Source organism: Diceros bicornis, chromosome 6, assembly GCF_020826845.1.
Source record: "Diceros bicornis minor isolate mBicDic1 chromosome 6, mDicBic1.mat.cur, whole genome shotgun sequence".
NCBI classification, from domain to species: domain Eukaryota; kingdom Metazoa; phylum Chordata; class Mammalia; order Perissodactyla; family Rhinocerotidae; genus Diceros; species Diceros bicornis.
In genome coordinates, this window is record NC_080745.1 from 59,052,003 (window position 1) to 59,074,177 (window position 22,175).

At 44.4% G+C, this 22,175-nt stretch overlaps 1 protein-coding gene across 4 annotated transcripts in view; it reads right to left on the reverse strand.

Moving 5' to 3' along the window:
• MYOF (myoferlin) overlaps positions 1-21,874 on the reverse strand; it is a 156,792-nt gene extending 134,918 nt beyond the window's left edge. For 3 of the 4 annotated variants that reach the window (XM_058543549.1, XM_058543550.1, XM_058543548.1), the window contains exon 1: positions 21,663-21,874. In XM_058543549.1, coding sequence (XP_058399532.1) covers positions 21,663-21,750 — 88 coding nt within the window. In that variant the 5' untranslated portion in view covers positions 21,751-21,874. The remainder of the gene's footprint in view (positions 1-21,662) is intronic. The other variant, XM_058543551.1, reaches the window with a different exon arrangement.
• Positions 21,875-22,175: the final 301 nt, after the last annotated feature.

Below are 22,175 nucleotides of genomic sequence, written 5' to 3' on the forward strand. Positions count from 1 at the left end.
GTCTTCTTTCTCTGTGTCTGGGAATGGACAGTGCATCTACCTAGATGCATGAATGTTTACCTAGCTAGTGCTTAGTTTCCAAAGGAATCCAAAGTTTCCTTGGAGTGAAGTCGCAAGAGCGAAGTCCAAAGAGCAGGGGCTTCTATGTGTCCCTAAGTCCCCAAATGCTTACGAAAATAAAAGCTAATGTTTGAGTACAAAATGCTTTGTAAGCATTAGCTCATCTGTTTTTGGGGAAAAAAAACAGGTTTTCCCCCTTTGTGTCTCCTTTACTATCACACAGAATAGCTATAACACTTCTGACACCAGATGTATGTGGGGGTTTCCCCCACCAAGCAATTTTCTGTGACACCAGCTGGATGTTCTACAATTTAACTCAATTCTCACACTCTCTAGCTGGAGATAGCATCAGACCCCACAGGTTAAGGGCTCAGTCCCACAAGACTACCCTGACCCCACTTCAGACGCCAGTAGCAAGTCCAGGTTGTCACCCATGCTTCTGACCAATCGGCTATAAATGTGAGGTTCCCACAACCCTCTCCTCAAGTTGGATTAATTTGCTAGAGCAGCTCACGGAGTTCAGGAAAACAGTTACTTATGTTTACCCATTTGTTAAAGGATACGATAAAGAGTACAGATGAACAGCCAGATGAAGAGATACATAGGGCGAGGACTGGGAGGGTCTCCAATGCAGGAGCTTCTGTCTCCATGGAGTTGGGGTGCATCACTCTCCTAGTACATGGATGTGTTCACCCACCTGGAAGCTCTCTGAACCCCGCACTTTTGGGATTTTTATGGAGGCTTCCTCAAGTAGTCATGATCAATTATTAACTCCATTTCTAGCCCCTCTCCCCTCTCTAGAGAAGTGGGAGCCGGGGCTGAAAATTCCAAGCTTCTAATCATGGCTTGGTCTTCTGGAGACCAGCCCCCATCCAGGAGCCACCCAGAGTTACCTCATTAGGACAAAAGACACTCCTAGTGCTCTTATCACTTAGGAATTTACAAGGGTTTTAGGAGCCCTGTGTCAGGGACAGGGTCAAAGACCAAACCATAGAACAAGAGATGCTTCTAGTGCTCTTACCACTTAGAAAACTACATGGGTTGTGGGAGCTCTGCGCCGGGAAGGGGAGGTGGGGGGTTGTGGGTGGATGTCAGTACAGACCAATAAATATATTTTCTATTATCTCACATCATCTAATCTCCTTAAAAACCCTGGAAGGCATGTGTAATTATTTTCATTTCCCTTTCATAGCGAAGGAAACTGAGAGGTTAAGAAACATATTCAAAGTCACCCAGTTAATAAGTGGCAGGGCTATTGAACCCAGGCAGTCTTGTCAGCGGCCACGCTTTGAACGACTCCTTGGCTTCCCCCTACTGCTGTGGAATGTAGGAGGTAGTGGGTTTTGTTCAGCTGAATGTCACATTGCTAAGGATCCCATCACACAGCTGGCTCTGGGACTAACCACCTCATTCTTCCAAGACTTCAGCGTAGCAAGGCCATGAGTCATCGCCCTCACTCTGCTAAGCGTTAACTTTTCCACTTGAGTGGGCATCCCAGGGCCCAACTGGCTTCTCCTTTTAAACTTCAGCATGACCCTGCTCGTCAGCTCATGCCAGGATCTGCAGCGGTTAGTTCTGAGTGTGGTCTTTCTATGTGGCCTACAGAGCTCCTCGCTGGATCTGACTCTAATGTCACCCAGAAACTGTCCTGAAATTTCCCCTCCCACACTTCCATATTGACCCCTGTCACCCCTCCCCCATCTGACAGAAATCTCTTCCTCTCTGATTATACTATGAGAAAGTGCTCTGAGAGGAAGAGGAGCTGTGCAAAGGATGTTTAAATTTATGGAACTGGACAAAATGGCTTGTATTCACAATTGTAGCAGCTCCCTCTAAACAACCATCTACAGGTGCCAGGCTGCACATGCTGCTGCAGTGTCTCTGTATTGTTCAACAACCCTGCAAGGTAAACATTCTCATCCCCATTTTACAGACAAGGAATTGAGAGAAGCTGGTTAACTTGTCTAAGGTCACACAGCTAATAAGGAAACAGAGCCAGAGTCTGCATCTATGTCTCCCTGGCTCCAAAACCCGAGTGTGTGTTTGCTATCACACCACAGTGCCTCACTGGAAGCTGCGAGAAATGTTAGATAAAGATGCATAAATATAATATGTGTGATGGGTTTGGCATCCCAGGCAATGGCCACAGAGAAGTCCATGGTCCGGTTTCAGGGTATCCTGAAAGTCTCTAAGACTATTTGCTCCAACACACAAAATATTACATCTATGAGTTTTTCTGGGGGGAGAGTTTATTGCTCTCATCAGATTCTCAAATGAGTTAGTGACCTTGACAAACATTAGGAATTCCTGCCTTTGACAAGCATGAAACGGAATCATTAATCTCCTTCCAGCTCACCACCACCCCTGCTGCCATATCCAGGGCTAGGTGGGCAGAGAATTGAGTCAGGAGGGAGTGAATCTGGACCCTGAGATGACAGCAGACCTTCAAGAGAGAAGATGGGCAATTGCAAAATGTTCCAGTGACTAGGTAACGCAAGGAGAAGGCAGCAAATAATTTACAGAAATTGGGCACAGGGGCTTGGGGTAGCACTTGGGTCACTGAAAAATGGTATTGAAGCATAATTCCAGTCTCCAAGTCCCCAAGATTCCAGGCAAGCAGCTAAGGCAGAGACAAGGGATCCAGAGAGGGCACGGAGAGAGCCAGTACGTGCTCACTTGAATTGAGTCCCAAGCCTGGTTACTGACCTGGGAATCAGAGTATGAGAAGAAATGCTGCAAGGCTATCTTGATGCCAAGCCTGGTACTGTGGACCCTCCCTCCCACAGCAGGGACAAGATTGTTCCACAGTCAGCAGTGGAGGAGTGTAAAGGTCACTTCATTCATTTTCACACATTTATTAAGCACCTACCATGTGCTAGTAACTGGGGAAACAGAAGAGTGTAAGATAGTTCCTGGTCTTAAAACATTCCACAAATGGAGTTTATGGGCTATTGAATAGAGGAACCACATAACTCTTTATGCATGCTTGTACCAAGTAGCAAAAAGCCCCACCATGCTCTTGCCTGTTCATTCTTATGTTGGAGTTCCCTCCTGTAAGGGAGGGAACAATGACTGGCCAGGTCAGGCAAAGAGACCTTGTAGCTCAGCCCACGGAAATGGTCCACTAAGTGAGTTTTTCCACAAACATTCATCAACTTCTTCATTCCTCCATCCAACGAATATTTTTGAAATATCACTTGCCAGGCACTAAGCTGGACACTGTGGGAGACACAAGGATACCCCAGGCAGTTCCTGTCCTCGGGAGGTCCAGTGGGGAGGCGGATGTGGCCACAGGCGACTGATCCAGAAAAAAGGCTTCAGTTGCCATCAGAAGGATACAGATGAAAATACACATTCAGAGGAAGGGGAGGGTGACTTCAGGCTGTGGGCACCAGGTGAGGCCTCACAGAGGAAGCAGAGGCTGAGCTGGGGATTGAAGGACAAGGAGGATTTGAAAATGTGGAGCTGGGAAGAAAAAGTCACTCCAGGTGGGGGCAATATGGTGGGCGGGTCAGCCATGGAGGAGGAGACAGCAGGTCATGTCTGGGGACACTGCACAGCCCGATGAGCTGGAACCAAGGGATGTGGAAGGGAGTCGAGGCAACCAGGCTGTGTGGGAAGGTTATGGTCACACTGTGAAGCCATGAGTGCGAGGCTAACCTTCATTTGGCTGATACAAGCCATAAGAAGGAGGGTGTTAGAAACTGGACTTTGTAACTTTAAGAAGTTAATTATCCAAAGAGAAAAACGAAGTTGCCCAACAACTCTTCCAGGACGTGCTCCTGGACACATGATTCAGTTGTGTTGAGAACAAAGAGGACCAGTTGAGTCCTAACAGACGCAGAGTGAACGCAGGCCAGGTGGGACTATTCAAGAGGACCTTCCCGCAGCTCCTGGCGCTTGCGCATAATGTTGATGCCAATGGCGCTACCCTCTAAAGGGCGCTCACTCCCAGCCAAGCATGTGCTAAATCCTTCACATAACAGCATTTCATTTAGTTCTCCTAGCATGCCTATGAGGTAGGCACTGTTATTATCCCCAATTTGCAGATGAGCAAAGTGAGCCCAGAATGGTTAGGTAGCCCAAGATCACAGACCTAGGAAGAAACCATCTAACTCAGGACTAATCTGACTCTAGACCCCATGTGTTTAACCACTGCATCCTCCTATTTCCCTAGCTAGTAAAGAAAAATTAAGTGGCTGACATTAGCTCTTACCCTTCTGGAGAAACCCAGCTCAATCCCTTCCAAGAAGGAGACTCTGATTTTTATCAAAATGTATATACATTACTTTTTTTGTTTTTGTTTTTTTCTTTTTTTTGGTAAGGAAGATTGGCCCTGAGCTAACATCTGTGCCAATCTTCCTCTACTTTGTATGTGGGACGCTGCCACAGCATGACTTGATGAGCGGTGTGTAGGTCTGTGCCTAGGATCCAAACCTGTGAACCCTGGGCCACCAAAGCAGAGGGTGTGAACTTAACCATTATGCCACTGGGCTGGCCCCTATGTTACATTTTATTGAAAGCCTATTCTCACACGTGAACATGTGAGCCACACACAAAAAAAAAAGTAGTTAAATTTCTTTCTTACCAGCAGCCACAGAGTCACGTATTTATATTATTCAATTATTCAATTCCACCTCTTTTTTTAAAAAGGTCAAAGTGCAGGCACTAAACATCAGATTAAATTACAGGAAACTCTTTCCCCTACTCCACATCACCTACCTCCCCTGTTCCCATCACTAATTTTATTAAGATGACTGTTTCTTCCTATGGAAAGGAATTACATATTTTCAACCCAGAACATAACAACTGCTTCAAAAGCACAATACCCTCTGGACCATGATTCAAGGCATTCTTTGGGACATTTCCTGTTTTTTGATTAGCTATGCCTGCTTCTCTCTCAGTTCGGTGGAGGTCACCATTGCAGTAATTAACCTGCATGCCAACCTCTGAATACAGTTTCCCCCAGAACTGAGCAAGCCCTCCTTGCCAAGCCACCACGCCCTCTTGCACAGAACTATTTCCTTTGCTGTTCACCCACCAGACAGTGTGCTGAACTCTTAATGAAGAGGCTCTAGTGACACCATGCCTCCTAAGACTGGATTACTACATCTGTGCTGAGAGGGTCAGTGTGATGGTCAATTTTATGTGTCAGCTTGGCTTGGCTATGGTGCCAGTTGTTTGGTCAAACCCTAGTCTAGATGTTGCTGTGAAGGTATTTTGTAGATGTGGTTAATGTCTACAATCTATTGACTTTAAATAAAGCACATTACTCTCCATAATGTGGATGGGCCTCATCTAAACAGTTGAAGGCCTTAAGAGCAAAAACTAAGGTTTCCTGGAGAAGATGGAATTCTGCTTCAAGACTGTAACAGAGAAATCCTGCCCAAGTTTCTACTGCTGGCCTGCCCTACAGATTTCGAACTCAAGACCGTAACATCAACTCTTACCTGAATTACCAGGCTGCTGGCCTGCCCCACAAATTTCTGACTTGCCAGCCCCTAGAAATTGGCATGAGCCAATTTCTTAAAATAAATCTCTCTCTCTATGTGTATATACATCATATTGGTTCTGTTTCTCTGGAGAACCTGACTAATACAACAAGTAACACCAGGTGCCCCTGGGAGTAATAATACCTAGAACGATAACATATTTTAAATACTTCCAGAGACACACCATCTCACTCATCCTAACAATCCTGCAGGGAAAAGGAGACAAGTTGGCCCAGATCTTCTGACTGGGCTTTCAAATCAGTGGACTCTTCATTTCTTTGAGCTGTTATCTCTGTGAGACATAACATTCAACCACCGAGCTCAGAGTTAGGCATGTGTAAACTGGTGAATTTGGACCAGATGATCCCTAAGTTTTCCTCCAGGTACATGTGCTTTATGAAGTCCTGCCAAGTCCTGACTAGTTAGACTGCTCTGTCTTACTTAAATGGCCCCAGGAGCAGTGGGGGTGCTATTTACAAAGCTTCCCTAAGTAACTCAGTTCTTTGGTAGGCCAAGTAGATCGGCCATCCATCTAAACTTGACCTCCCACTCAGACGTACTTCTTCATCTTCTCTGGGTCCCTGGGTCACGGCCCCTTTATTTGGAGAAACATTCACACATAAACACAAAGTCGCTCACTATTTGGCCTAGAATTTCACAGATCCCCTGAAACCCATCCCTGCATGGGTAACAGTTATTAAGTGCTCTGAACCAGTCACCATTACCAGTGCTTTCCATGGACTGTCTCATTTAATCTTCACAACAACCGAAGAGCTAAATTCTATTATGATCATGCCCAGTGACAGAGGAAGAAACCATGACACAGAGAGGTTAAGCAGTTTATCAGAGGTCACACAGCTGGTAATGGTGGAGCTGGGATTCAGACTCTGGCAAACAGAGACAGAGCAGTTTCCAAAGTTGGAGGATTAGGGCCAGACAGTGAGCCCTTGAGGGCTGAGACTGTATTTTATTACTATTGTTATTCTCCCCAGTGTGCTTACTACATAGTAATTTCTCCGTGATTTGAGTGAAGTGGACCTCATAGGCTTATATGAGTATTATTGCTACAGTTGCTTTAATGACTAAGTGAGAGAATGAATACAAAGTGCTCAGAGCAGGCCAGCAGGCGATAAGCACGAAACCAACAGGAGCTGTTGTTTCTTCTCCAGGGGGGTTCCCAGGCTGTGGAGCCCTCCCTGGATGTCAGGGCCTCAGTGAGCAGAGGAAGTGCCCAGTGATGCTGAGCACAGCCCCGACAGATCAATCCTCTCACATGGCTCCGTTCCAGACCTCTGAGGCCCACCCGAGGCAGCGGGCATGGGGGTAGTGACTGCTCCTCCCCGCAGTCACTCTGGCAGCCACCGGCATGTGGGACAATTTCCATAATAACCAGGGGACAGAGATGGCTCTGGGAAGCGCCAGCAGGAGACTCCTCAGCCCTCAGGACTTACAGGGCCCTGGGGGAGCACAGAGACGTGTTGCCCATCCAGGTCGACCTGGCCAAAGGACTATCTTCCCAACCCTGACTGCCCTACTGCTCCAAGGAGAGGTTGCCAAATGAGTTCTGGGGAAAGGCATTTTGGCCAAGTGGCCACCGTGATACAAAGCGAGGCTGTTTTGCACATTTCTGAAACAGTCACTGATATCGCTGATAAACAGGAACACCCAGACAAAAAGGCAGGCGGGGCGACTGCTCCGCCTCCGCACCCAGCGCCCCACTGGTCTCCACAGACGCCCTTTCAGGCAGCCAAGCTCTTGAATCAAAACCAAATCCTCCCAGGGAACTGCGGTGAAGCCCAGTTGATCCAAATAACCTGGACAGACTCTTCTTCCTAAAAGCCGACCCTGGGAGTGGTCATGTTCCATCTCTGCTGACTGCCCAGCTGCAGGTGAGGGAACCCAGGTCGGCCAAGCACCCGGACTTGCTGCCTGGGTGGAGAACCGAACCACGTGCCTCTTTGGTTTGTTCGTTTATTTTGCATGTGAGCATCCACTCTGTGCCAGGCGCTCGAAACACTTTCACATCTAATCCTTACAAGGCAGGTATTGGTATCCCCATTTTACAGATGAGGAAACTGAGGTTCATTGATGTTAACTGACTTGCCCAAGACTACAGAGCCAGTAAGCGGCCGAGATGAGCTGCAGCTCAATTCTGCCTCACTTCCAAACCTGTGCTCTTCACCACCACCGCAGGCTGAGGGTACCGGGCGACCTGCCACATTGTCATCACTTACCAGCTGTGTAACCTTGGACCACTTACTCCAACTCTCTGTATCTAGATTTTTTCTTTAATAAATATAGGTACCTAATGCCCAGGAATAACAGCTACCACATATAGGGCTCATAATATGCACTCCTCTGAAGGCTTTGTATACGTTACCTGTTACTATTATGATCCTTATTTTGAGGCACAATAAAATTAAGTAGCTTGTCCAGGGTCACCTGCTAGTAAGAAACAAATCAATGCAGGTGTTCTGGCTCCTAAGCCTCTTAGTCTCTCCTGCCTCTGGCTAATACGTTTCTGAGACATAATTTGCTGGAGACTGAATGAGGGCTGGTACTTGGCAAATCCACCCTGAACCCAGCTTGAGGCGATGAGGAGTTCCTGGAGTTTCAAAAAGGCCTCTCAAGTCCTGAGTGTCCTGTAAGTGGGGATGAAAAAGCCCGCCTCGCAGAGGTGCGTCGAGGATCAAACAAGAGAGCGTGAAAGAGCCTAGGACACAAGGGACACTGCTATGGGTTGGATCAGAAACAGAATTATAAACTGCCTCCATCGGACAACAGGAAGAGGATCCAGTTCTTCTGCCCTCCCTGACTCAAGAGAAAATAAAACAGTCACAGAAAAGAACTTTAGAAATAAGCACAAAGCACTGAGTCAAAATCTTGATAATCTAATCCTATCCCTCCTAGGCAACAAATTTCTAGCTGAATTACCCTCAGCCTCAGATCCTGGTGTCCCATAATCAATCATCTCTTTAAATGAGGTTTTTGCCACTGTCAGCAGTTTTAATCCACCGTCCTAGGCCCTCCTTCCGATGCTGCGGATGGTTTTGACCTCTGGGCTCCTTAGCGAGCTAGGCTGGTCAGTTGCTGCAGGTATGATGCAGAGCCGGGAATCAGGAGTGTTTGCCGGATTGCTGCTCGTTAGTGGGATGGGTTGGAGGGTGGACTTAAGCAAGAGAGATGCCAAGCACAAAGAAAGCCGGACACACAAGCATCAGTGGGAAAGTGCATGGGGCTAAGAGTCTCAGGACTGGGGTTCTAGTCCTTTCTTGCTTCTTCCTGGCTGCCCAACTTTGGCTGCTCTTGACCACTCTGAGACTCAATCTGCTCATCTGAAAAATGAGTATAAACAATACCTGCCCCGGACACTTGCTCGAGTTGTGAAGAACAAATGTGATCAAGCCCAGGAAAGGGCTTTCTGCACTGTACGCGCCCCGGGAGGAGGCCCCTTCCTCAATGTCACATGTGGGAAGCCATCATAATGTGTCCAGCACACTGGGACTAGCTGGAGGGCATTTGGAGCCCCAGACAAGGCCTCTGAGGCCAGAGGTGTCTGGCCCAAAGGCACCAATGCCCCAGGCCCTGGCATTGGTCTGACCAGATGCACCCAGGGCTGAATTCTTCCCAAGGAAATACAATGGGTAGGAGACAGAGCCTGGATGTCAACCACACAGATCTGAGCCCTGAGCCCATGTGCATTACCCCACGCTGGGCCCAATGCAGATATGGCCAAGACCCAGCCTCACACACAGGCATGTCACAGCCTCTGCAGTGGGCGTGAGTGTCCCAGCTCCACCAGGAACCTGCCGTGGGATCTTGAGCAAGACAACCCACCCTACTCAAGATTCGATCTCTTCAGCTGTAAAATGGGGGACTTCCATTTTGGGGTGAGAATTAAGTGAAGAAATATATGTGAAGCACTTAGTAATGCTTGATAGCTAGTAAGCTCTCATCCTCAATATAATCTGCAAATAACAATAATGCCTCCTTCCCGAGAGTTTAAACTCATTGAACTCTGAAGTCACTGAACTGTCGATGGATTTATAGCCAGACTATAAGCTGCATGCGGGCAGGAGCCATGTCTGGCTTGTTCCCCATCAGAAATGCAGTGCTGAGCACACAGCCTGACAGAGTGCGCTCTCAATCGACATTTGTTAAATGAATTCCCATTTGGGAGGAGCAGTAGGAAGAAACAGCAGCAAAAGAGAGGAGGAGGAGAGATAGGGACCATCCAGGCAGTGAATTCCCACAGTGAGGAGAGGTCGGCAAAAAGAAAATGTTTTATTTTTTAATAATGAAAGAGAGATAAGGGAAAGGATTTCTTTTAAATTCATAAATTGTGTTATGGGGATGAAAAAAATGTTGAAGGTAATAAATCAGAAAACCAATGTGAGGTAAAGTAGAGACTGCCATTCAAATGTTAGATTTTTTTTCCATTTTTTTTTATTGGTGCCATGATAGTTTATAACTTTGTGAAATTTCAGTTGTACCTTGTTATTTGTCAGTCTCCATATATATGTGCCCCTTTACCCCTTATGCCCACCCTCCAACCCCTTCCCCTCTGGTAACCACCAATCTGATCTCTTTGTCCATGTATTTGTTTATCTTCCACATATGAGTGAAATCATATAATGTTTGTCTTTCTCTGTCTGGTTTATCTCACTCAGCATAACACCCTCAAGTCCCATCCATGTTGTTGCGAATGGGACGATTTTGTCTTTTTTTATGGCTGAGTAGTATTCCATTGTATATATATACCACATCTTCTTTATCCATTCATCAGTCAATGGGCACCTGGGTTGCTTCCACGTCTTGGCTATTGTGAATAATGCTGCAATGAACGCAGGGGTGCATAAGTCTTTTTGAATTGTTGATTTCAAGTTATTTGAATAAATATCCAGATGTGGGATAGCTGGGTCATATGGTATTTCGATTTTTAGTTTTTTGAGAAATCTCCATGCTGTTTTCCAGAGTGGCTGCACTGGTTTGCATTCCCACCAACAGTGTATGAGGGTTCCTTTTTCTCCACATCCTCTCCAATATTTGTTGTTTTTTGTCCTCGTGATTATAGCCATTCTAAGAGGTGTAAGGTGATATCTCATTGTAGTTTTCATTTGCATTTCCCTGATGATTAGTGATGTTGAACATCTTTTCATGTGCCTGTTAGCCATCCATATATCTTCTTTGGAAAAGTGTCTATTCATATCCTCTGCCCATTTTTTGATCGGGTTGTTTGTTTTTTTGTTGTTGAGTTGTATGAGTTCTTTATATATTTTAGAGATTAAACCCTTGTCAGATATATGATTTGCAAATATTTTCTCCCAGTTGATGGATTGTCTTTTCTTTTTGTTCATAGTTTCCTTTGCCTTATAGAAGCTCTTTAGTCTGATGAAGTCTTATTTGTTTATTTTTTCTTTTGTTTCCCATGCCCGAGTAGATATGGCATTCGACAAGATCCTTCTAAAACCAATGTCAAAGAGTTTACTGCCTATGTTTTCTTCTAGGAGTTTTATGGTTTCACCTCTTACCATTCAAATGTTAGATTTTTAATACTTTACATATAACAAGTTAGAGTTTTAGTCTCCACTAATAAAAAGGCTCCAACTTGATTATCAGAGGAACTGATTCACTGCTAGGCAATGTCAGCTCTGAGCTTCTGAGTCACAGCATGTCATAAAGGCTTCCACTACCCTGTGGATACTTACCCCAGGAGGACTGGGTTTTGTTTGTTTTTTTTAAGTTCTTTTGTTCTTGGTACACGTTCTTCCTCTTTCTGACTGGATCCAAATGACCCCAACACACTGAACAACACAATCTGTTCAGAGCGGGGAGGATCTGACTTGGTTGTTTTAGGCACAGGTTGTATGTTAACCTCTTCATCCACAATGACCTCAGGGAATACACACAGAGACTTTGGAATCAGACGGTCCTGAGTTGAATCCTGACCTGTCTCTGCCTCAGTTTCCCCATGGGTAAAATGAAGATGATAATAATACCTACCTCCTAAAAATGACATGAGAATTAAATAAGATAATACACACAGGTGTGGGCATAGTGTAAGAATTGAACAGATGTGGTGGTGGTATAGTCGGTGGTTGCTACTCAGGCTGTCCACCTGGGCCAGAATCTCCGGAAAACCTAAGTAGCAACTAACATTGAAAGCACTTTCTACATGCTTTCGTTTTACTTCTGCTAATCTTCACAATGACTCTCCGAGTGAGGGACTATTATCCTCTCCATTTTGCAGATGAGACAACTGAGGTACAGAGATTCTGGGCGACAGTGAGTGAGAGCAAAGGCTGTGGCTGTTCTCCCGCCATCTGTGCTGTCCAATGCAGTCGTCAATAACCACAGGTGGCTGTGTACATTTAAATTAATTTAAATAATATTAGAAATTCCTCAAGTCACACTGGCCACATTTCAGTCATCAGTATCCACACGTAGCTAATGGCTACCACAATACACAGGGCAGATCTTGAACATCTCCATCATCATAGAAAGTTCTATTAGACAGCTCTGCCCTAAACAATCGAGCACACAGTAGGTACACAAATAAATGACTGCTGAATGAAGTACAAAAAAAATTAGTAAAATGGTCTGTTTTATTTTCACCAAACTGACTAGCTCTTTTGACAAAATATTTACCCAGTCTCGACATCTGTTCTAGATTTATAGCTTCACTTTCTAAAAGGGGAGTATAAAGGGCCTGCATCAACTGTCCTCACTTGACTTGTGAATTTCTTATTCCTTTAGCCCCTAACCTAGCTCACTAATTTTTGACTTTGCAATATGCAAAAAGAGCCAGACTTGAAGAGGTGATGTGGGAATAAACATCTATTTTTAGTCTAGATACCTTAAATACATCATCTCATTTGATTTTTACAACATTCAGAGGTAGGTCCTATACTCACTTCACAGCTAGAAAAACTGAGGTTCAGAGAAGTTTCTTGCCATCAACAAGACCAAAGCCTGAATGTCAAGGTCAGAGGTAGGCTGGGGCTCCCTTGCCCTCCAGCTTCCTTTGAGATGCAGCTTCATGGATCTCAACTAGCCTGTGGAAACTCTGAAGTCCTAAATATTCAAGATCAGTTTTGTAGTTTGTGGGCATAGAGATCTGGTTCCGTTTGGTCCCATCTGGTCTGCCTGGCCTGTGGGACCCTGAGCTCAGTGAATGGAGGAGCCAGAATCATTCATTCAATAACTACTTATTGGTCATCTACTATCTGCCAGGCACTGAGCTAGATGCTGGGGAAGAGACATGGTACCCACCTTCATGAGGCTTACTGCCTGATGGAGGAGGCAGATAGAAGTCAAATAAGCCAGCAAATGTATAACTGCATGTTCTAATAGGTGCCACAAAGGAATATGGGATATTGGGAGAGAGAGTTACAGGGGAGTCTGATCTAGGGCTACTCTGATCTCCTAGGATGTTCCAGTCTGGCTCCGAGTAGTCCAGGCCAACTAGAAGACCTGGGACTGCAGGGGACCAAAGCTATTTCCCACTGGCCTTCAGCTCTGCTGTGGTTGCCAGCATGATCCTGGCCACATAGACCTGACAGGGTCAGGGCTCCAGCGGCTGAGAGGCCACAAGGTCCTCTCAGGCTGCTGTGGGCCCCTGCCAGGCAGGCTTCCTGTCACAGGAGGGTTGCCTTGCTGCTAGCCACTGAGGCCACAGACTACACTGCAGGGATCCTCGCTCTGAACTAATGAGGCAAGTAAGTGTCAGCTGAAAATCCAAGTCAACAGAGTTGCTGAGAATCTACTATGTTTGTATTATCCAAAACAATTAGGATGACTATTGTCCAAAAACAAAACAGAAAATAACAAGTGTTGGGGAGAATGTGGAGAAAATGGAACCCTTGTGCATTGCTGGTAGGAATGTAAAATAGTGCAGCCACTATGGAAAAACATATGGTGGTAGCTCAAAAAACTAAACATAGAATTACCACATGATCCAGCAATTCCACTTCTAGGTATATACCCAAAAGAAACAAAAGCAGCCACTCAAATAGTATTTGCACACCCACGTTCACAGTAACATTATTCACAACAGCCAAAAGGTGGAAGCAACCCAAACGTCCATTGATGGATGAATGGATAAACAAAATGTGGTGTGTGTGTGTGTGTGTGTGTGTGTGTGTGTATATATATATATATATATATATATATATATATACTGTGTGTGTGTGTGTGTATATATATATATATATATATATATACTGTGTGTATATATATATATATATACATATAGTGGAATATTATTCAGCCTTAAAAGGGAAGGAAATTCTGACACATGCTACAACATGGATGAACTTTGAAGACATTATGCCAAGTGAAATAAGCCAGTCATAAAAGGACGAATACTGCATGATTCCACTCATATGAGGTACTTAGAGTAGTCAAATTCATAGAGACAGAAAGTGGGATGGTGGCTGCCAAGGGCTGGTGGGGGAAGGAATAGGGAGTTAAGGTTTAATGGTTACATAATTTCCGTTGGGGAAGATAAAAAAGTTCTGGAAATGGAAAGTGGTGATGGTGCTACAACAATGTGAATGTGCTTAATGCCACTAAACTGTGCACTTAAAATGGTTAAAATGGTAAATTTTATGCTATGTATGTTTGACCACAATTAAAAAGCAAACAAAAAAACCTACTATGTGCCTAGTCGAGAAGCTATGACGTTCTCTCACAGATGAATCAGACATGGGCTCTGCCTTCAAGCTGCTTGTGCACCATAGCCAGCGGGCATCCCATTTATTCCTGTAAGTCTGGGCCACCCCTCAGATGTCCCCCAGGGTTCTGTATAACCCCCAGCAGTGGAGGAAGGAGTGGAGCATAAAGGGGGAGGAAATGAGTATTTGTCGTACAACTATTACATGCCAGGCGCTATGATAGTGTTTAAGATATTTTACCACTGTTGATCCTTACACCATCCCTGTGAGGTATGTATCATTCACCCATTCTATAGACAAGGAAACAAAAGCTCAGAAATACAGTTGTCCAAAAATATTTAGTTCCTTAGTGATAAAGCTGGGAGGGAAACAGTCTGCTCATCTGCTCAGTCCAAAGCTCATCCCTTTCCATGTACTGTTTTGATTATACAAAGAAGGGGGCTCTTTAAGAAGGGAAGGTATCAAGTAACGACTTAAAGATGGGAAGGAGCAGGTCTAAGCCCCAAGCTGGAGGAAGGTGGGCTGGGTGGTTCAGGTTCTCAGCCCTCAGAAACTTGCCTTATGTAGTAGACACATCTGGGATACCCGCCTTGTTTGTCCTGAGCTTCCGTGTTCCTCAGCACAGCCGACTGGACCAAGGGGTGAACACCTGACCCACACTGAGCCAATTGGAGTCTTTCTTTCAAGGATCTCAATTAAGAGACACTGACGCTGTAGCAGATGTAGAGTCAGGACCAAGTCACCTCCATGGTCACCCAAAGCCCCATGCAAGCTGCCAGCTGCAGAGGGGTAGGAATAAGAGGCCCCACTAAGGCAGCCAATGTGCAGAGAGGAAATGGATGCTACGTGCGGAGAGGAACAGAAGCATGAGGCCACTCAGTCCCTGGGGGAGAGAGAGTGAATGCCTCCCTGCCTGACCCAAATTCTGGCTCCTGTGAGGTCCATGATTTGAATTCTTGGAGATTTCTCTTTAGCTTTAGTGGAAAAAGCAAACAAAAACACCCCACGCTTTACTTGAGCAAGCTGGAGTGGGTATGTGTTCCTTGCAATTAGACAGTTCCTGACCACAATACCCTTCACATAGGAAAACTGGGTGGGGAGAGAAGGACCTTATGTGAATAAAACCCCAGCTGAGCTTGGTTGAGGAAATGCTCCCCATCTGACCTTTGGGCAAACAGCAAATGTGTCTTTTGCATCACTTCCTATTTCTATGCCTTTCTTCCCTCTCTTAGTGGCCTCCCTCCTGCCTCAGGTAGTTAATGCCCTCACTCTGGCCTCTTGCAGTACCACCCCACCCAGCCCTGTATGTACCCACAGAGTGTACACTCGCACTGGGGGGAACCAGTCTGAGGTCCCATTTCACAGAAGAGGGTGAGGAAGGACAGCCCAATCAGCCTGCCCAGTTCGATTTTTTTAATTAATTTAATTCATTCAGGCTGCTTACTTAGTACCTTTCATATTAGTTCCTTTCTTCTCATTCTATCACTGGAATGAACTCCCTCTGCCCTGGAAAGCATTTGCCTCAACTAGTAAACCTTCTAATTAGTCTCCCTGACTAGTACCAATCTGTCCTTCACTATGCTGTCTAGTGGCTCCCCTGGTTTATGAGTAAAGTGCAATCCCTAATCACACCAGATCACTCTTCTGTCAACTTCACCACACAGGCCCATGGCTCCCTGGCCTTTTTGTGCTGTTCCAAAGCCTGGAATGTCTTTCTTCCCATCATTTCTGTCAAACTGCCACTCATCCTTAAAGGATGACCAAGTCAAGCGACACCTTCTCCATGAAGTTTTCTCTCTTCCCTCTGCTCTTGCATTGTAATTTTGCATGTCTATTCTGGTTTGTATCTCATTCTTGTGTTCTAACTAGGTGCTGTCCTAGGCCCAGAAGACCAAACCATGTTATATACATTTTTTTAGACTTTGATTCCTGACATACTATCTGGTACATTGTAGGGCTCCACAGAAATAAATGTTATCAAATAGGGAAGGAAATCCTATGTGCAATTTCGCATGTATATTCATTTAATCTTCAAACAACCCTGAAAGGTAGGAGGTGTTATTAAGAACACTGAAGCTGAACATTTTAATTCATTTGCTCATGAGTATATAGGAAGCAAGGAGTGGGAGCTGGAATTCTCATTCAGGCCTCCCTGGCTCCAAAGCCCAGGACCTTTGCACCCTAATGCCTAGTGTCAAGTTAGCTGATAAGGTTTAAGGTGCCAGATGTCCAAGCAGCTGTTTCTGAGTTAAAACTCTGCTCAGACCCACTCAGGGCACAGCCTTACTCAACAGAACAGCTGTTCAATAGAAATTTACACGGAGGGTAAGGTGATCGATGCCATATGCATTATGCATTCTAGACCACTGAACATTTCACGTATGAATTTTCAACGTAAAAACTGGCAGCTTCACATTTTCCTTGTCAGGATCAAGAATGCAAAAGTACTCCGACACCAATTTGCCCCTGGGTAGCAGGTGCTAGATACTGGTTACGCTCAGTGTTCGGGAATGTGTGAAGTGGATCTTTGCCAACCCTCATTCACAAAGCACCTGAGAGAATATTAAGTGTAATTCTTCCTGTAAGAAGGGAGACTGGCTGACTTATGATAGTCCCTTTCAGGACCAAGAATCAATGACCTTATTGCACTAAGATGTCTCAAATCTCCGGCCAACTCTTGCTTCCATGGTCAACATTTAAAATGTATATTCCACATCAGTGATGTGCTAGGCGTTGCAGAGGATATAAAAATCCCATGCCTCCTTGGCAGGACCAAATCCCAGGTAGATGGAGGAACTCACCAGTAAACCTAAACCAGACAAATACCAGCACCCCTGGACACACCTTGAGGGCATGCACGGAAAAATGTTGTGGAGGAGGGGAAGGAAAACAAGCCATGTCAGTTCATTTTTAAGAAGCAATGTGGCTTTATAAATGACTGAGAGCCTGCAGAATGTGCCTTTGGGAAGCACGCCTCTCAGAATTCCCAAGCTTCAATAGGTGTGGCCACTTTTCCTTAGGTGGTGAGACTCCAAGCCCTGTTCTCCCGGAAGTGATGGGAATGACTCAGTAGATTAAACACTTTTGCCTTCCAGAGTGTTTTGTAAATACAACACAGTGGTTCTGTGGAAGTACCAACAAGGCATGATTGTCAGTTTGAGCCGGTGGGAATCTTCTCGACTAGTCCTATGGTGCACCCTGGGTAAACCTAGGCACCGTGTGGACCACTCACCAGGTGCCTTCACAGATGACAGTGAAGGAGACCCATTGGATCTTTCTCCCATCTTACTTCACCGTTCTTAAATGGAATCTCCTAGCTTTTCTGCTTATTTAAAAGGTTATTTTTTTTTTAATTCAACTGTAAGTTTTCAAATAGCAAAAAAGTTTTTGCTAAAAATAGTCAGAAAAGTATTGCATAAATCACAGCCTCTGGGGATCTCTACAGATCTACTTGCTTTCAGATAAGCCATTACAGTGCCATGTGTCAAAAAAAGAAAAAAAGATTCTCAGAGAGGTCAAGTGGTTTGCTCAAGATTACAAAGTTGATAAGCTCGTTGGAGGGGGGCTCCTAGAAATATCTAGGATTTCACTCCAAAAAGATGTCCAAATGAAATAACAGGTATCTGGAAAAATAAGTAATAACATGACAATTATTTGGTGACCATCTGGATAATAGCAGTAGCCATTCCACAAGGCACGTTCTGCACAAGACCAGAAGTGAGAGAAAATTTTGGTTGATGGAATGGACGATATAAGAATGGAATGAGAAAACTGCTATAGCGGCAACAACTATGCCCCCCAGGAGCTGGTTTCATATAAATGCTATGTGGCTGCACTGCAAAAGCGCAACAATATAGATGTGTGCAAGAAAATTTCCTCTCAATCAATCTTTTCAAGAGATTTGACACCGAAGCAAGAGATGAGCCAAAGGGAAAAATGGAAGTCAATGGCAATATCCAGCAAAACTATCTTTAAAAGAAAAGACAAGAAGGGCCGGCCCAGTGGTGTAGTGGGTAAGTTCGCACGCCCCACTTCGGTGGTGGGTCGGGGTTCGCAGGTTGGGATCCCGGGCGATGGTGACATCCCACATACAAAATAGAGGAAGATGGGCATGGGTGTTGGCTCAGGGCTAATTTTTGCCAGCAAAAAAAAAGGAGGATTGGCAATAGATGTTAGCTCAGAGCCAATCTGCCTCACACACAAAAAAAGAAAAACAAACAGTACAAAAAGACCAGGGAATCTGTCCTTCAGACATGCACACATTCACAAAAGATATGCGCTATAAGAACATCCATTGCAGCACCTCTGCTGACAGGGCATAGCTGGAACAACTAAACATCTATAGCAAAAAGTCGGGAGGAATTCAAATCAAACTGTTCAGAGTGGTTACACTTAGGTAGTAAGAGTGGAGAAAGAGAAAGAATAGGAGGGCATTATGAGAATCTTTTAGTTGTACAATCTTTTCTGGATTGTTAGTTTTGTTTTCACAAGCATTACTTCTTTTATTTAAAAATTTTAATATTATATTATTTAAAATTTAAAAATTAAAAAAACCTATTATGTTTGGTGGAATCATAAAGTCTTAGAGTTGAGAGACACCTCAGGGGTCTGTCTAACCTAATCTCAGCTAGATTCAGCTTCATAGCCCGGTCGTCTGATGGAACTCAAGAGAGAATGGGCACCTCCGGCTGGCGGGCACTCTGGCCTTAAGATTCAGAGCCGGTTCACGGAACCTGGTGCACCCCCAGGACTTGAAAATTGAATAAGCTTTGTAGTTTTCATAACCTACTCCAGCACTGCTAAATATCAATTGACATCCACACAACAGGGACTCCAGTAAGCCCCAAATCCTCCTGGTTCATACCAGGTCCTGAGAAGTTTGGTAATCAGCCGCAGAAAGGGTTTGAACTCAAAAGCCTGAAGTCAACTCTAAACCAGCTGGTTGTCAGTGCAGCACATTCCCAACCACAACGTAGCTACCATCTAACAGGTCCTCACAGGGTCTATCCAGCATCACCATTAATGCGCCCATCACTTGGCCATTCTGCCCACCATCTTAGAGTTTGAGAAGAGCTGCTTACTGCACTGACTTTGCTGTTTTATGTCCTCAAGAGGCAAAATTTTACACATTTCAGTAAACACAGGAACTTTCTTTGGTTCTGCCTTGATCTTCTGTTAGGGCTTTTTATGTCTTACTCTCCCCACTCCACCCCCCTCCACATCGTGAAGTGCATCTGGTTTTGCTCCATGTTCCCTCTGATGGACATATCATGCTATAAGTATCCTCAGTTCTGTCAGAACTTAATGCTACCTAATTTTACATAGTGCTCAAAATTGGGAGGCACGCCTGGAAAGGGTTTGCCATCACCAGTGTTTTAAACCACTGGGATAGACTAAAAGCAAGAAAAATGCCATATTATTATTATATCCACTTTAGAGTCTAAGGCAATGCCTTCCACATCTTGCTGAGAGCAGATATTCATACAAACTTATAGACTTCATATAAAATTATAGAATCTTAAAGCCAGAAGGAACCTCAAGGAAATCAGTTCCCATCTTTCCACAGCTGAGAAATTTGAGATCTGGATAAATAAATAAAGTCAAATTTGAGATCTGGATCATGTATCTAGTTAACATCAGCTAGAGTCCAGATGTTCCTCCTCTGAGTTCAGAGTTCTTTCTTCTGTCATGTTGCTTGTCAGACGAATGAATGAATGACTTTACCACTCAATTTGTACAACCAAAGGAAACTAGGAAAGAATCTAAAGTTAAATAATCTAGTAAATGTAATTGTTTGAATAGACTATATTTTCCCAGTCTACCTGAAGTTTTCTACTTTCAATTGAATGATTATGTTCATACCCTGAGATATATTTTTCAGTCATTTAAAATTTTTGACCAGTGCATATACACTCCAGTCAAATAATGTCAGATTTCAATATAGTGTTAAACTCTTAATTCTTTTATAGTCTATATGACTTGCCTCAAATAATGACATCGCCAGGTTGAACTCAATATATTTTTATGTGTCTTTTACATGTCAATGGTGAAGGATACAAACTTTTCATGTTATGTCCCTATTACGTTAATTGCTTCCAAAAAAACACACTAATACGTGTAAATGATCGCTGATATAACATGACTACACGATATTCACTTAACCAGATTGTCAAACCATGTTGTCCTTTAAGAATCTAACTTTTGCCCTCCAAATTTTTTTTTAACTAAACAACCATTTGGCAGCTTTGGATTTCATTTCTTTCATTTTCTTGCTCATCCTCATAGCCAGAAGTTTGAAAAGAGAAATAGAGAAATAAAAAGGACAAAAGAAAAGAGAAAGGCATAGAGTACCCAGAAACTGGAAGGGAGAAGTAGTTGGTTCCTGGAGGAAGAGACAGATGTGCCAAGGCGTGGTCAGGAACCATGCTCCCATCAAGGCTCCCACTCTCTCTGCCCTCCCCTGTCACTCCCATCCCTCCTGCCAAGAAGTCAGCTGACAATCTTACCAATGACCTTGGACAAACAAAAAATGATAAAGCTCCTAAACTCAGATTTAGACACACCACTTCAGCCGAAACTGGAATCAATTCCAACGCCTGGGAGCATGCCATCACACCAACCACTCTTATCCCCCTCCACTGCAATCATAATTAAATGTCATAGAAAAAATGCCGTTTGGAATTACAATTGGCCTTTTAAAGACGATCTAGTCTAAACTCTTCTCATCCGTTTTGCAGAAAAGAAAACTGACATGGAAAGAAATGAAGTCCCTTGCCGCAGGCCATTCAGCAAGACCAAACTAATTCCCGAAACTGCAGACTTGCAGTTCAGAGTTCTTTCCTCTCTGAGCAATTTAAAAGCTACGAAACATACAGAAAACATCCCAGCTTTGGAGAGATAAAGAGCAATTACAAAGAGGCACAAAATAACATGAAAACAAACTAATCCAAAATAATAGCTTCACTCGGCGTCCCAGAAGTCCAGTGACAATAAAAGCAGCAGTGGGCTGTTTTATGGAGTAATGGTTCCTTGGAAAATTTAATTGCTTTTTTCCTCCTTTATCCATTTCTCCCAGGCAGAGAGAATAAAAATGCATACAAGACTGCTGAAACTCTTACTTTGAACCAACACAGACTTTTTTGATACCTGAAATGTGGGGATTAACAAATACATTTTTCCCTCCAAGGGCTTATAGAAATCACATTATTAGAGTTAAAATATCAGGTGATTCAATGACTCTCAACGCCCTGGAGAAAATTAAATGCCTTCCGCAGAAAATCGGTCCTCCCTGACTGCACAGGTGACAAACGCGAGCGAGAGCGGAGAGACTCCGCTGTATCAGGCGCCTACACGCAGACTTGCAAAGAATGTGACCCAAGAAACTAAGTAGCATTCCAAAATAGGACTTGAGAAAGAGAGGAAAACTTTTCCTTACCCTTAAAAATAACAGAAACAATAGGATCCGGTTTCCCAAATTTCGTTTTGGGGATATTGCTGGCAGACTCCACAATCACGCGAAGCATGGCTCTTAATTGGCAGAAAGCGAGTTTCAGCAAACGCGGTTAAGACATCGGCGGCGCAGGAGCTCGGGCCGCACTGCCCGGCGAGAGCAGGCAGGGGAGGACTTCTCCAGGGGAGAGGGAAGGGGAAGGCAAATGGGAGGATCCCCGACGGATTGTTGACTGAAGGCTACGTGCAAACTGATACCCACGCTCCCGGAGTCTCCGCAGGGCCGCAGGGTCACACTTCTGAATCCCGGAAATGTGGAAGTGAAAAGGACAAAATCTCAAGTAAAGATAATTACGTGCAACAAAGGAAACTGAAATGGATTTGGAGCTAATAAATGTGGGCAGATCAGGACACCACTAAGACGCTGTTGCTTTTTGGCAACAATATGTGAAGCCGAATTAATTGGTTTTCCGCCACTGCTTTCGTTCTTTTCTGAAGT